The sequence below is a fragment of the Octopus sinensis genome, linkage group LG6 (assembly GCF_006345805.1).
Source record: "Octopus sinensis linkage group LG6, ASM634580v1, whole genome shotgun sequence".
Lineage (NCBI taxonomy): Eukaryota > Metazoa > Mollusca > Cephalopoda > Octopoda > Octopodidae > Octopus > Octopus sinensis.
In genome coordinates this window covers 66,019,635-66,031,948 of record NC_043002.1, presented here as the reverse complement: position 1 = coordinate 66,031,948, position 12,314 = coordinate 66,019,635, and the positions used below count along the sequence as shown (strand labels likewise).

Genomic DNA, 12,314 nt, shown 5'->3' with positions numbered 1-12,314 from the left:
TGTAACAAAGTGAATTTGGCTGTGTTTGTATGCCATTCAGAGAAGAGGATATTGGCTCTGTGTAAGAGAAAAAGAATTAAAGTGGCAGATGGGGAGTTTTTCTCTATCCAGCTTGCTTTTAGCAGTAGTAACATCAGAAACCAGCAAAATTGAATTGGTTGCCGCTTGTGTGGTTTCTTTTGCAGTCCATTGGGTAGCATATAATTTTGGTGTGTTCTGTTTGGTGAATGTTTTTAGTATTCATTTAAGAAAAAAAAATAATGTTATATCTTTCAGATGTTAATGTTTTGATGCATGTAGGTGGCTGAATTTGTTGTAGTAGCAATAGTTCTGCTTTTGGACTAGTCTGTTATCATGAATGGGTCTCCTTGTTTGTCTAGGGAGGTTTTCTAGTTAAAAAGATTTATAGAGACGCTGAAACCTTATACAGAATTTTTGGAATTGTCTTCAGTTAATGTATTGGGTCATCCATAAATAATGCAGTTTTTTTCACTTGCATGGACTAAAAGTTGGATGGGGACAGGATAAACTACTTGCATCAACTTGCTATAAAAGCAGTTAGTAATGTTATTTTCTCAAAGCTATAATGGAAGTAATAAAAGAGCATATTTTGCTTTATGAGTTCAATAAAGGCAATCAGGCAATGGAAAGTGCAAGAAATATTCATGCAATATATGAGGATTGGACAATAAGTGTAAGCCAGTGTCAACTGTGGTTTCAGAAATTCCAAGCTGGAAACTACGCCTAGAAGATGAAGTTGATGAGGACGTGTTGCAAACCCTGGTGGAACAAAATCCCATCGTAACTGAACTAGCAGAAAAGCTTGGATTTTGGTCATTCAACCATTCATCGACACTCAGAAGAGCCAGCAAATTGGGTCAATGGATTCCTTACAAACTTTCTGAATCTAATTGTGTGCAGAGAGCAAATGTGTGCTCTCCTTTGCTGTCACATCTCACGAATGAAGCTTTTTGGACTGAATAGTGATTGGTGACAAGAAATGGGCTCTTTAAAAATGTTGAACGCTGAAGACATTGGGTTGTGAAACGAGAAACACCAGCACTCCAGGCTAAAGAAGGTCTTCACCCATGTAAAGTATTATCTGTTTGAGATATGAAAGGTTTAGTCCACTTTGAAATTTTAAACCCAAACCAAATGATAACAAAGGAGATCTACTGTGAGCAGCTTGAGCGGCCTTAAGTCAGCTCTAGAAGAAAAACGACCATCTTTGGTTTCAAGACAAAACGTGTTCATCCATCAGGGTAATGCTCAGCCACATTCAGCGATGATGACATTCCAAAGGGCAGTTTGAATGGGAGACGCTGCCCCACCCAGCATATTCGCTGGCCATTACTCCGTCTGATTATCATTTATACTGCAGTCTTCAAAATCATTCGGACGGAAAAAATATGAATTCTGTAGACGAGGTCAGCTGTACTGGAGAAGTGTTTTTCGTCATGGACTAGTGTATTTTGGAAGAGAGGCCTTGCAAGTCTACCAGATAGATGGTAGAAATGAAGGAGAGTATATTTTAGATTAAAAAAGGACTTTATCTAAATTTTGTAAAAAAAAAAAGGTTTTAAAAAAAAAAATCCACATTATCTATGGGATGACCCAATATGACTGAGAATTCCATTTTAAATTTTATTTTATAGAACTTATTAAATACTCTGTGAAATTTTTGTCTTGATCTTTTGCTTTGTATTGCAATAGTGAGAAAGTTTTCAAAAATAATTTTTGCATATTTAATTTTCTTTATTCCATCTTTTTTTTTCCTAAAGCTTGAAATCTGTGCGAGCAACAGTGTGGAAAGCGAGGACAAGCAGCCCATTGTTTAACACAAAACTCTATGCCAGTCATCTTGAAAAGTTGTATACTCGTATGTGGGAGAAATACGAACGCAATCAGTCGCCTGCTCATTTAGTTGAACCTTGGAGTTGAAGCTAGATTTGTTTTGTTTGAATTTTTGTTTTAACATTTTTTTCCTCTCATCAGCCACCAAAAGAGGTGGTGGCATAAAACAGATCAATAGACCTGGCTATATTTATACATATATATATGTATGTATGTATAAATATATATATGTATAAATATATATTATTACCATTCAATCACTGTAAAATCATCCACAGGGAAGTTGTGGCTTCTCCACCAATCATTCACTTCATCACTATAAATTTCATTCATCTTTTAACTACAAATTGACTCTAATTGCCAGATTATATATGGACATATACTTACAAACACCACATACACATACCAGACATATACATAAGTGTGCCATTCACATAGGTGCTTGATGCACAAATGCCACATGCAGCACACACATACCATACACAGGTGTACATATACAATTTAAAAGCTTTCACATCTGACTGAAATGTTAAGATTTTGTTAGCTTGAAAACCATAAAAAAAAAGAAGAAAAAAAAACCCTTTAAAAAACACTTCCAATCAACCAGGATCTTTTAGTATGTATGTAGATATGGATGTATGTTAATGTATGAGGATGTATGCAACATCTACATAGCTGGTTTTTTCAGCATTTTGTTAGCACAGCTTAAGACAAAAATTCCGAAAACCAGCAGCTGCAAATCCTGTTGCCTTTTTTTAAATTTAAAAAAAAACCAACAAAAATCCAAAACTGGTTGCAAAGTAACGGGTCAGGTCGACAGTGACCAGTTATTAATTATTAATATATAAATATATATAGATATATATATATTGATCTATCTATCTGTATATATATATATATATATATGTATTTATTTTTCTTTTTTTTACTTGACCTTTCACAAAGTTTTGCCTTTTGACTTTTAGATCTGAAAAGTAAAATGAGGAAATCTAGTGTTAGAAACCAATCCAAACCATAGTGGATGAAATGCTTTCCCAATAAAGATAGCTATGGAATTCAAATAAAGAAGTTATTTATATATCAGTATATATATATATATATATATATATATATAATGTATGTATTTACGAAACAGCTATTTCTCTTTCAATCACTTTTTAAAAAATTTCTTCTCTAAATTCCTTTTTTTTTTAACTGTTATTGGTAGTATTTTGTTAAAGCATTTTCTTTTATTTTTTAAATTTAAATATTTATATTTGTGTGTGGGTGTATATAATAATATATATTGAATTTGTATGTATATATACATATGTATATAATATATATAAATTTGTGTATGTATGTGTATATATATAGTATATATATATATAAATTTGTGTCTATATATATATATTAATTTGTATATAATAAATTTGTGTGTATATAATATAAATTTGTGTGTGAGCACGTGTGTGTGTGTATGCATTGCTATGTGGATACTGGGTTTTATCTCACTGCTGCACCTTGGGCAAGTATCTTTTAATAGCCTTGGACTGGCTGATGACTTGTGATTGAAGTTTGGTAGTGGGTGGAGGAAAATTTTGCTGAGTCCTGTGCGTTTATATTTTGGCACCACTCTGAAGACTGGTGCTGTTGCTTGTGCCCCTTTTTTATGTCCCATAATGTTGCAGTTTGACAGAATTGATTAAAAAGCTGCTGGTGTTAATACCATTACTTATAACCCCTTGAAGACGGTACCTCAACAGGGCTGCAGTTAAGACTGGAACCAGTACAAGAATGTCTTTGTGTGTGTGTTTATTGAAGTGATTCAATGAGGGCTAGGGACTCTGGATTTTGTGAATAACAATTTTTCCTTTTTTCCTATATGTGTATGTATATATATGTGTGTGTGTGTGTGTGGTGTGTATGTGTGTATGTATGTATATATATATATATATATACACACATATATATAAAATAGTTTTTGTATGTTTGGTAAGTTGATGACTCATTACAAGAGATGAACAACAGGTTGACTGCTGTCAAGTGTCATCTCGTTTTGTCTCCATGGATAGTTTTTACCTGCAGCACAGTAGTAGCAACAACAATGATGGTTAAGGGAAGCTAGCAGTTGACCTTGTAGTACATAATACCTCCTTCCCCTCCAGCTACTGCTGCTTCTCTCAATTTCAGGGTAATTATGGTAAAACAAATATTTTATATCTTCATTGAAATAATTATTCTAACAAATACCTTACAATGCAATCTCTTAGCTAAAAACATCATTGTATGCCTCCATTTTCCTGGTTTTTCACGTTATGTTTAAGAATTTGGCATGCATTTTGAAAATCAGGGAATGGCTTTTCCCTTCCTTGGTTCCCTTTTTTAATATTTAGGTTTAAAATTTCTCTTACAAAGAATATTAGATTGTAAAACGTCTTCTAATATTCAGATTAAAAACTTCTTAGGATCCTCTTTTTCTTTTTTTTTTTTTTTTTTTTTTTACTTTATCAAAGCTAAAGATATCAGCTTGAAGAAAATGCCGTGAATGAAACTGTTGTTCCCATTTTGATTTTCTATTCCTAGAAAGGTCTTTAAGTATCTGTGGTGCTTGTATTTTCAATGCAAACCCAAGATGGGAATCACTGCAAAAATATCAATTTCAGTGTTCAGTTGTAATTTTGGTGAGATGAAGGATTTAATTCAACAACAGGTAGCTTAGGCATTGTGTCATTACAGTCACCGACGACTATTTGAGACATTTTACAAGGAAAAACACTAATTGTATGACATTTCTATGAACAAATCGGAAAAAGGGTGTTTGGTTGGTTCGATGCGTTGGGAGATGAAGAAGCAAACTGTCTTTTTTTTTTCCTTTTTTTTTTTGCTTTTTATTCACACCACTAAAATCTTTTTAGATCTACCAAATTATTAATTTTATTAATAATGATGTAAAAAAAAAACAAAAACAAAGCAAACACATTTTTTTTTTGAAAAGATATGATGATAACGAATTCCTGGGACTTAGTAAGAAAAAAATAATCTACAGAATGACTCTAAAAGCATAAACTAAAACAACTCTTTAAAACACTTGGACACATAAAACAACAAAGAAAAAAACAATAGAATTCTGAGGAATTTCTGATTGTTGATATATAGATATATGTATATACATATATCTCAAGAGTATGTATATTTAATTTTATTATACTTTGTGCATACTTTGTATCTGCGTACATAGACTGCATATTGATTTGTTTGGTTCATTTTTGTTATTTCTTAATATTTTCAGTAACCTGCTTTAATGGTTAAGTTTTTTTTTGTATATTACACCCTCCCTTCTTTCTTTCCTCCCATCTCTTTAATGATAAAGAAATAAATTAGGTATTTATTGCTCTTGATCTATTGTGTGAGAGTTTTTTTTTTCTCTTTTATGTGTATCATCATTATCATCGATTTAACTGCCACTTTTTCGTACTTGAGTGGCTTTGATGGTATTTGCTGAAGTACATTCTCTTCGGTCAGATGACCTTCATGTTGCCAAATATCACCAGTTTCCCCATTTGGCTCGACATGTTTTTCATGAAAGATTGAAAATAAGGGACACCACTTGGCTGACAACTATGTTGCGATGTGAAAACCAGGGGAGACAAACACCCACATACACAGCTGGGGGTTCATTTAAGTTTCGTCTGTCAAATCTACTCAAGGATTTGGTTGGCCTGGAGCTATAGTACAAGACACTTAATGTACTGTGCAATGAGACTGTGCCCTATACTGTTTGTTTGGGAAGCATCTTGTGAATCCCACAGCCGTCCTTGCACTTGAATATTTTCCTTCCCAGTAGGGGATCGAACAGGTCTGCTGCTCCACAAGCAGAAATATTTATCCTCTCTACCTAGGAACATTTTTCTATTCAAAGCCACGGTTTCAGCCTGACTACCTGCTGACGTTTTACACAGCTGAATTTCACGTTGTTAGTCTCGTGTCTCAAGATCCTCGTTCAGTCAATATCGGTCAGCCAGCTTGAAGAATAAAAGATTCTACAATATTTCTTATTTGATGCAGCACGGAACTTTGTCAGCGAACAGGTCGTGGTCTCAAAGCGAAAATATCTTGACAAATTAAATTTAAATGTTGAAGTGAATCAAACGGTTTTTGTGTGTTTTTAAATGGCTTGTAACCACCTTCCACACTGCAATTGTTTTTGTTTCAGCACACGATTTCGGATCAGGTCACTTGCTATGCAAGTACATCTCCGTAATTATTTGAATCTTACTGTGAAAAATGTAAACATGAAGTTGTGAACACAACCTAAATGACTCACCGTTATTTGAACATGCATTACAGGCTGCCAAGCACCACCTATTTCCAAACCAGCTACCAATTCTCTATGACCGTATGGAAACGGATTCTGCTGATTGCATATTGGTGACGATTTTCTTTTATTCTTTTCAGCCATTTGTCTGTGGTCATGCTGTAGCACCGCCTTTAGCACCGCCTTTAGTCGAACAAATCGACCCCAGGACTTATTCTTTGTAAGCCTAGTGCTTATTCTATCGGTCTCTTGCTGAACCGCTAAGTTATGGGGCGGGGGACATAAACACCACCATCAGTTGTCAAGCGATTGCGGGGGATAAGCACACACACATATACACACACGACAGGCTTCTTTCAGTTTCCATCTACCAAATCCACTCAAGCCTTTGGTCGGTCCGAGGCTATAGTAGAAGACACTTGCACAATGTGCCACGCAGTGGGACTGAACCCGGGACCATGTGGTTGGTAAGCAAGCTTCTTACCACACAGCCACTCTTGTTTATAAATATTACGCAATTACGAGACAAAGAGGCACAGACACACACTCACGTGCGTACGACGGGCTTCTTTTAGTCTTTGTCTAGCAAATCTACCCAAAGGTTTTGATTTCATCGGGGCTTTAGTAGAAGACACTGAGGATGACATGCAGCATGACCTAAGCAGAAACCACGTGGTATGGGAAGCGAACTCAACCGCACGCACACATGCCTATACTCTGTGTTGTGTGTATGTATATGTATGTGCATACATATAAGCGTGTGCAAGTATGCATATGTTTATGCATACAGATGCATGCTCATATAAGCAAGCATATGTATATAATCATACAAGTGTAGATGTATGTACTTGAATATAAATGTATTATATGTGTGTGTGTATATACATGCAAATATATGATTGATTATAAATGCTGATGCAATCTTTGTTTGTATGCATACATGTGTATAAGTAATGTATATATCTATATATAAATATGTGTGTGTGATATATGTTTTAACGTCCACTTTTCCATACTTGCATGGGTCAGACGGAGTCTATATCAACTTAACGAATCACTTATTGTTAATCCTCTCGCTGTTTACAACTGTGAACTTTCGATGCTTTCAGCTAGAGAAATTATTGGAGGAATAAATGATTGAACCATCGCTAAATGCAGAAAATCCGTGCTTAACAGCAAAAGCGCCAAGATCACGTTAAGTCTGGAGTTGTCTCCCTTACATGCTAACATTTTTATTTTTTTAGTGCCAGTATTTGGCGGGTATTTCATTTTATAGGTTTCGAAAGAGAAAGATGCCAATGTGATTTCCGAGGGATTTCAATTCAGAATGTAAATAACTGGGACAAATACCACAAGGCATTTTCCCCAATGCTGTAACTATTTTGCTAAGCACCCGCTCTTGAATTTGTTAAACAATTATTCCTTAGGTACAAGGCTGGCAACTTGGATAGTTTAGCCAACATCAATTACCCAATACGTACCACCTAGGTAGGTAGTGCCTACCTTGAATAAAATAGTTCGATAGCAACATTTTATGGCGAAATATGCACCTAATTCAATAAAATTATGAAGATTAGTCTGATTACTATACATAAAATGCAAAATATTTTATATTTTTGTAGATTATGTAGGCATAATTCACCCCTGACTTTAAATCTCAGTATCTAAGCTACACATAGTACTGCTGTAGTACACGTGCTGTGCGTACACTCTTACAGCACCGTTTTCTTTACGTGCTATAAAGGCAGAAATAGATCTGCCTTCAACTAAGTCGTGCGCCTGTGTTTCGCTTATTTTAAAAAATGTTTTACTACGTTAAGATCACCAACTGCCTACCCTGAGTAATTACTGACGGCACGTGCCTGCCTATTTCGTAACTAGTACTTGATTTATTGACCCCGGAGGAATGCAAAGCAAAGTTGTTCTCGGTGTGATTTGAACTCAGAACATAAAGAGCCAATTCCGACGCTTTAACGTTACTCGTTGAGATATTGGTTTCTAATTTTGACACAAGGCCAGGAATGTGCGGGAGCTACGTTGATTACATCGACCCCACTGCTCAGCTGGTACATATTTTGTAGACCCTGAAAGGATTAAAGGTAGAAGCGACCTCGGCGGAAGTTGAACTTAGAACGTAAAGATTGGGAAATGCCGCTAAGCATTTTACTCGGCGTGCTAACGATTCCGCCAGTTCGCCACCTTAGATATTGATTTCAAATTCTGGCACAATGCCAGTAATTTCGTGGGAGGGTCTATGCATTTACATCGCTTAACTGTATATATACATGTATACGACGGGCGTCTTTCAGTTTCCGTCTACCAAATCCACTCACATGGCTTTAGACGGCCCGAGGCTATTGTGGAAGACACTTGTCCAAGGTACCACGCTGTGGAACTGAACCCGGAACCATGTGGTTCGTAAGCAAGCTACTTACCACACAGTCACTTCCACGCCTAGTATGAATAAAAAGTATAAAAAGAAAAGTTCTTTCTCAAGGGATATAGACACATAAGGCCGGTTTTCCATGAAGTATGTGTATATATATATATATATATATATATCCCTCGCCTGGACGGGAGACCGTCCGTCGCAGGATAAGTCATTTTTGCTACCTAAGTGGACTGGGAACAATGTGAAATGAAGTGTTTTGTACGCCCGGTCTAGGAATCGAAACCACAATCTTACAACCATGAGTCCAGTTGCCTAACCACTAAGTCACGTACCTCTGCGATAGTTCCTAAGATAAAAAGAAATATTTATTATTCGATTCTTTTATTTGCAGCCTCCATCTTTCGCTTTTAAAACTGCTCTTGCAGGCGCTCCGAGCGCTCCCAGGACGTTTTCTTTTTCTCAGATATACTTTTGTGCTTTTCTGTTTTGAGTTGGTCATCTTTTGACATCTTTAACTTGCATTTTTTATTACGGCCATCTTGGCTTTTAGTTCATTCTGTAAACTCTCCATTTGTATGCTGAACAAGCATTGTCTAATATCGTTTATTTTTAACGCTTCTTGAATTTATACGTTAATTCTAACGTCGCTAATATTTTTTCGTGCGGATGGCGTCCCTGAGTAAATTATTTTCCTAGCAAATCTCTGTATGTATGTATGTATGTATGTATGTATGTATGTACGTATGTATGCACGTATGTACGTACGTACGTTCTTTTCTGTTGTTAAATTCTCTTTATGAAGAAGGAGAGCTGGTTTCTAACAAAGATACAAAGCTCCTTCGCTTGAATGAAGATAACGAAAACAATGTCGCATTTTAAGCTTGAGAAAAGTCTTGTATATTTTTACTGCTCCACTTACATATTGTATTTGTAATGTGCGAATTGTTTGATTTCTTTTTCTGTAAATCTTAACGTATCGAGATTGTCATTTAGGTATTTACTCGCAAAAACCAAAAGCATCAATTATTATTGATATAAATGTGGATTTATAATCTGGATATTACGGATTAGTTGTCCATAGTTATCCTTTTCGAGTTTTTTCAAAGAGACATTCACATCAGCAGGATAGCTTAGTCCAGAGGCGGAATGAAACGCCACATGAAAGTTCACCAAAACAATACTGTGACATATATTGCAAGAAGCTGTCACATTTGTATGAAAGAACGTAAATATTGAGCTGGGCGGAAAATCCACATCCACGCTGTTCAATGTTTCAGAAAATAATAAAGTGATGACATTACAGGAAATCGAGTGGCAGCCATCATGTCTGTCTGCCTGCCTGCCTGCCAGTCTGTCTGTCTTTTCACGAATAGAGACTTATCGTCGCCATAAATGACTGTCAAACATAGCCATTTATATTCGGTATAAAGGATTCTCATATGCAGCCTAACCTTGTATTTATGATTTAAAGCAGAATATTAATTTTACTTTTCATTTTTGCTCCACCTGTGGCCTTTCAGTAAACCAAAGCGAATCCAGCGGCTGGATTTAGTGAAATAACATCCCAAGTTCTCTTGAGCTGGATATAAGACCGCCCTGCGTATATTGATTAGCTTCAGTATAGACTCCCCCCCCCTGTTGGGAAAAGAAATACACTGGGTCCTATGTTGTTGCTTGTTCCTTCTCGCGACATGCTTGGCTCATTAGGGCCTATTTCATTGGTGTATAGGTTCTCCACCTGGACGGGACACCGGTCCGTCGCAGGTGAGTTGCTAGATGCAGGAGGAAAGAATGAGAGAAAGTTGTGGCGAAAGAGTCAGTAGAAGTTCGCCATTACCTTCTGCCGGAGCCGTGTGGAGCTAAGGTGTTTCGCTCATAAACACACACATCACCCGGTCTGGGATTCGAACCCGCGACCCCCTCGACCGCGAGTCTGCTGCTCTAACCTCTAGAACGTGTACCTCCAATCTGGCCCCTATACTATTCATTAACCGACAGCAAGCCGCAACATGCATAGGTAAAAATTAGGCCTCCAGACCCGTTAGATCCTCCAGCAACTGCCCGGTGTACCCGTACTTTAAGAAGTCACTGAGTATACGTTCGCACACACACGCGCGCGCACAATAATTTGAGACAAAACAATTATTTTACGATTAAGAATGATTTTATTGTTACAAAAAGGAAGAAAAATATAAAAAGGAAAATGAATTAAATACCAGAAAAATATTACAGTATATACAAATCGGTTAAAATGTATAAAAATACGAAATTTATTTTCTCTGTGTGATATCTGTTCCTATATATATATATATATATATATATATATAATAATTTGTGTGTGTATGCGTGAAAATAAATATTTTTATTTGGGTATATGATCATAAATTTACAAGGTAGGAAAAATGAGATGATGTGGCTTTCATGCTTTTCTCAAGAGCATTAGTGATGTAAGCAAAGAGATAATTGGTTTCAAATTACAATCGAAACCGGCTCTCAAAGGCTTAAGTTGACCGCGAGTTTTTTGCATCTCGTTCCGAGGCGCTTGCCACACTGCGAGAATAAATATTGCACTTGTTCTATGGACAGACAACGAACATGTCAACGACAGAGATTATAACATTGTAGAAAACTAACAGAAAGAATTAATGTTAATGTAGAAAACGGAGATAAGAACGTATGAATAACAAATCTGGTAGGACACGTGACTGATGACGTCTTCTTGAGACCGCCATTAACTACATGATCTCTACTCTGTGTTTTCGTAGGGTTTGTAAGGTTAAGTAAATTTAGCGAAGTTCATATCTTTCAGAACTAGTAGATACTCTGTAGAGAGATTGAAATCGTCGTTACAAACCAACGGTACATTTAGCAGCCGATAGATATGTTAGAAACAACAGCCAAATTCCTGTAAATCACAGCGTAAGTCTTATGAATGAAGGCCAGAAAGGCGATGTTTCTAGAGGGAACGTCTTTAATTATAGCTTTGGTGAATTTGGACAAAACCACAGAAAAAAAAAGTTGAAAAATGTTCGACGACTTGTCTGGTGTTGCTACTTGTATCGGTTATACAATTTCAGTGGCTGTGACAGGATATGAATTTCCTGACCGCTGAATACCCTTTCCTAAATAACGACATTACACCAGTACACACGCACGCACGCACATACGCATACACAGACAAATTCTTTTGTGAGTGACAATCAATATTGAGATTTAGTTTTTAATAGCTGTCATAGAGTAGTCTCCCCTTACAGTCACGTTGCTAAGTTTAATGCAGTTATCGTTCCTAGGAAAGACTGGTATCAAAATTGCTTTAATGAATTGAGGTGAAGCAATGTAAATGCAAGTGCTTACTCGAAACAAATTTGAACTTATGAGCTCGCACTCCAACACTTTATCCGTTTAGCAACTACGCTTCTTTAAGAAGAAAGCAAGTTAACTGAGGAATATTTATCTTGTTTTCCTTTTGTGGTTTTGCGCATTTGAAAAAAGCTTACAGATATTTAAGGGTGCAGTCGAAGCCAATTTCATTGACTTAGCTGACTTTGGAAGAATGAAACCAGCGGAAATCGAACTCAAGACCACTGTCTCACAACAGATTACAAACGGAATTAATAAATATATATCGCAAATACTCCTGCGATGATGCTGATGATAATAACAATAATCCTTTCTACTATAGGCACAAGGCCTGAAATTTTGGAGGAAGGGACCTGTCGATTACATCGACTCCAGTACTCCACTGGTACTTATTTTATCGACTCTGAAAGA

The 12,314-nt window shown here is 36.3% G+C and overlaps 1 protein-coding gene and 1 long non-coding RNA gene across 6 annotated transcripts in view; both read left to right on the top strand.

Moving 5' to 3' along the window:
* The window catches only part of LOC115212925 (UDP-N-acetylglucosamine--peptide N-acetylglucosaminyltransferase 110 kDa subunit), a 65,197-nt gene extending 63,181 nt beyond the window's left edge, over positions 1–2,016 (top strand). For all 5 annotated transcript variants that reach the window (XM_036503958.1, XM_036503959.1, XM_036503957.1 and 2 more), the window contains one exon: positions 1,782–2,016. In XM_036503958.1, coding sequence (XP_036359851.1) covers positions 1,782–1,941 — 160 coding nt within the window. In that variant the 3' untranslated portion in view covers positions 1,942–2,016. The remainder of the gene's footprint in view (positions 1–1,781) is intronic.
* A 1,181-nt stretch (positions 2,017–3,197) lies between these two features.
* Positions 3,198–5,980, top strand: LOC118763942. The gene is made up of 2 exons (XR_004999714.1): positions 3,198–3,644; positions 4,993–5,980. It is a non-coding gene; the product is annotated as an uncharacterized LOC118763942 (long non-coding RNA).
* Positions 5,981–12,314: the final 6,334 nt, after the last annotated feature.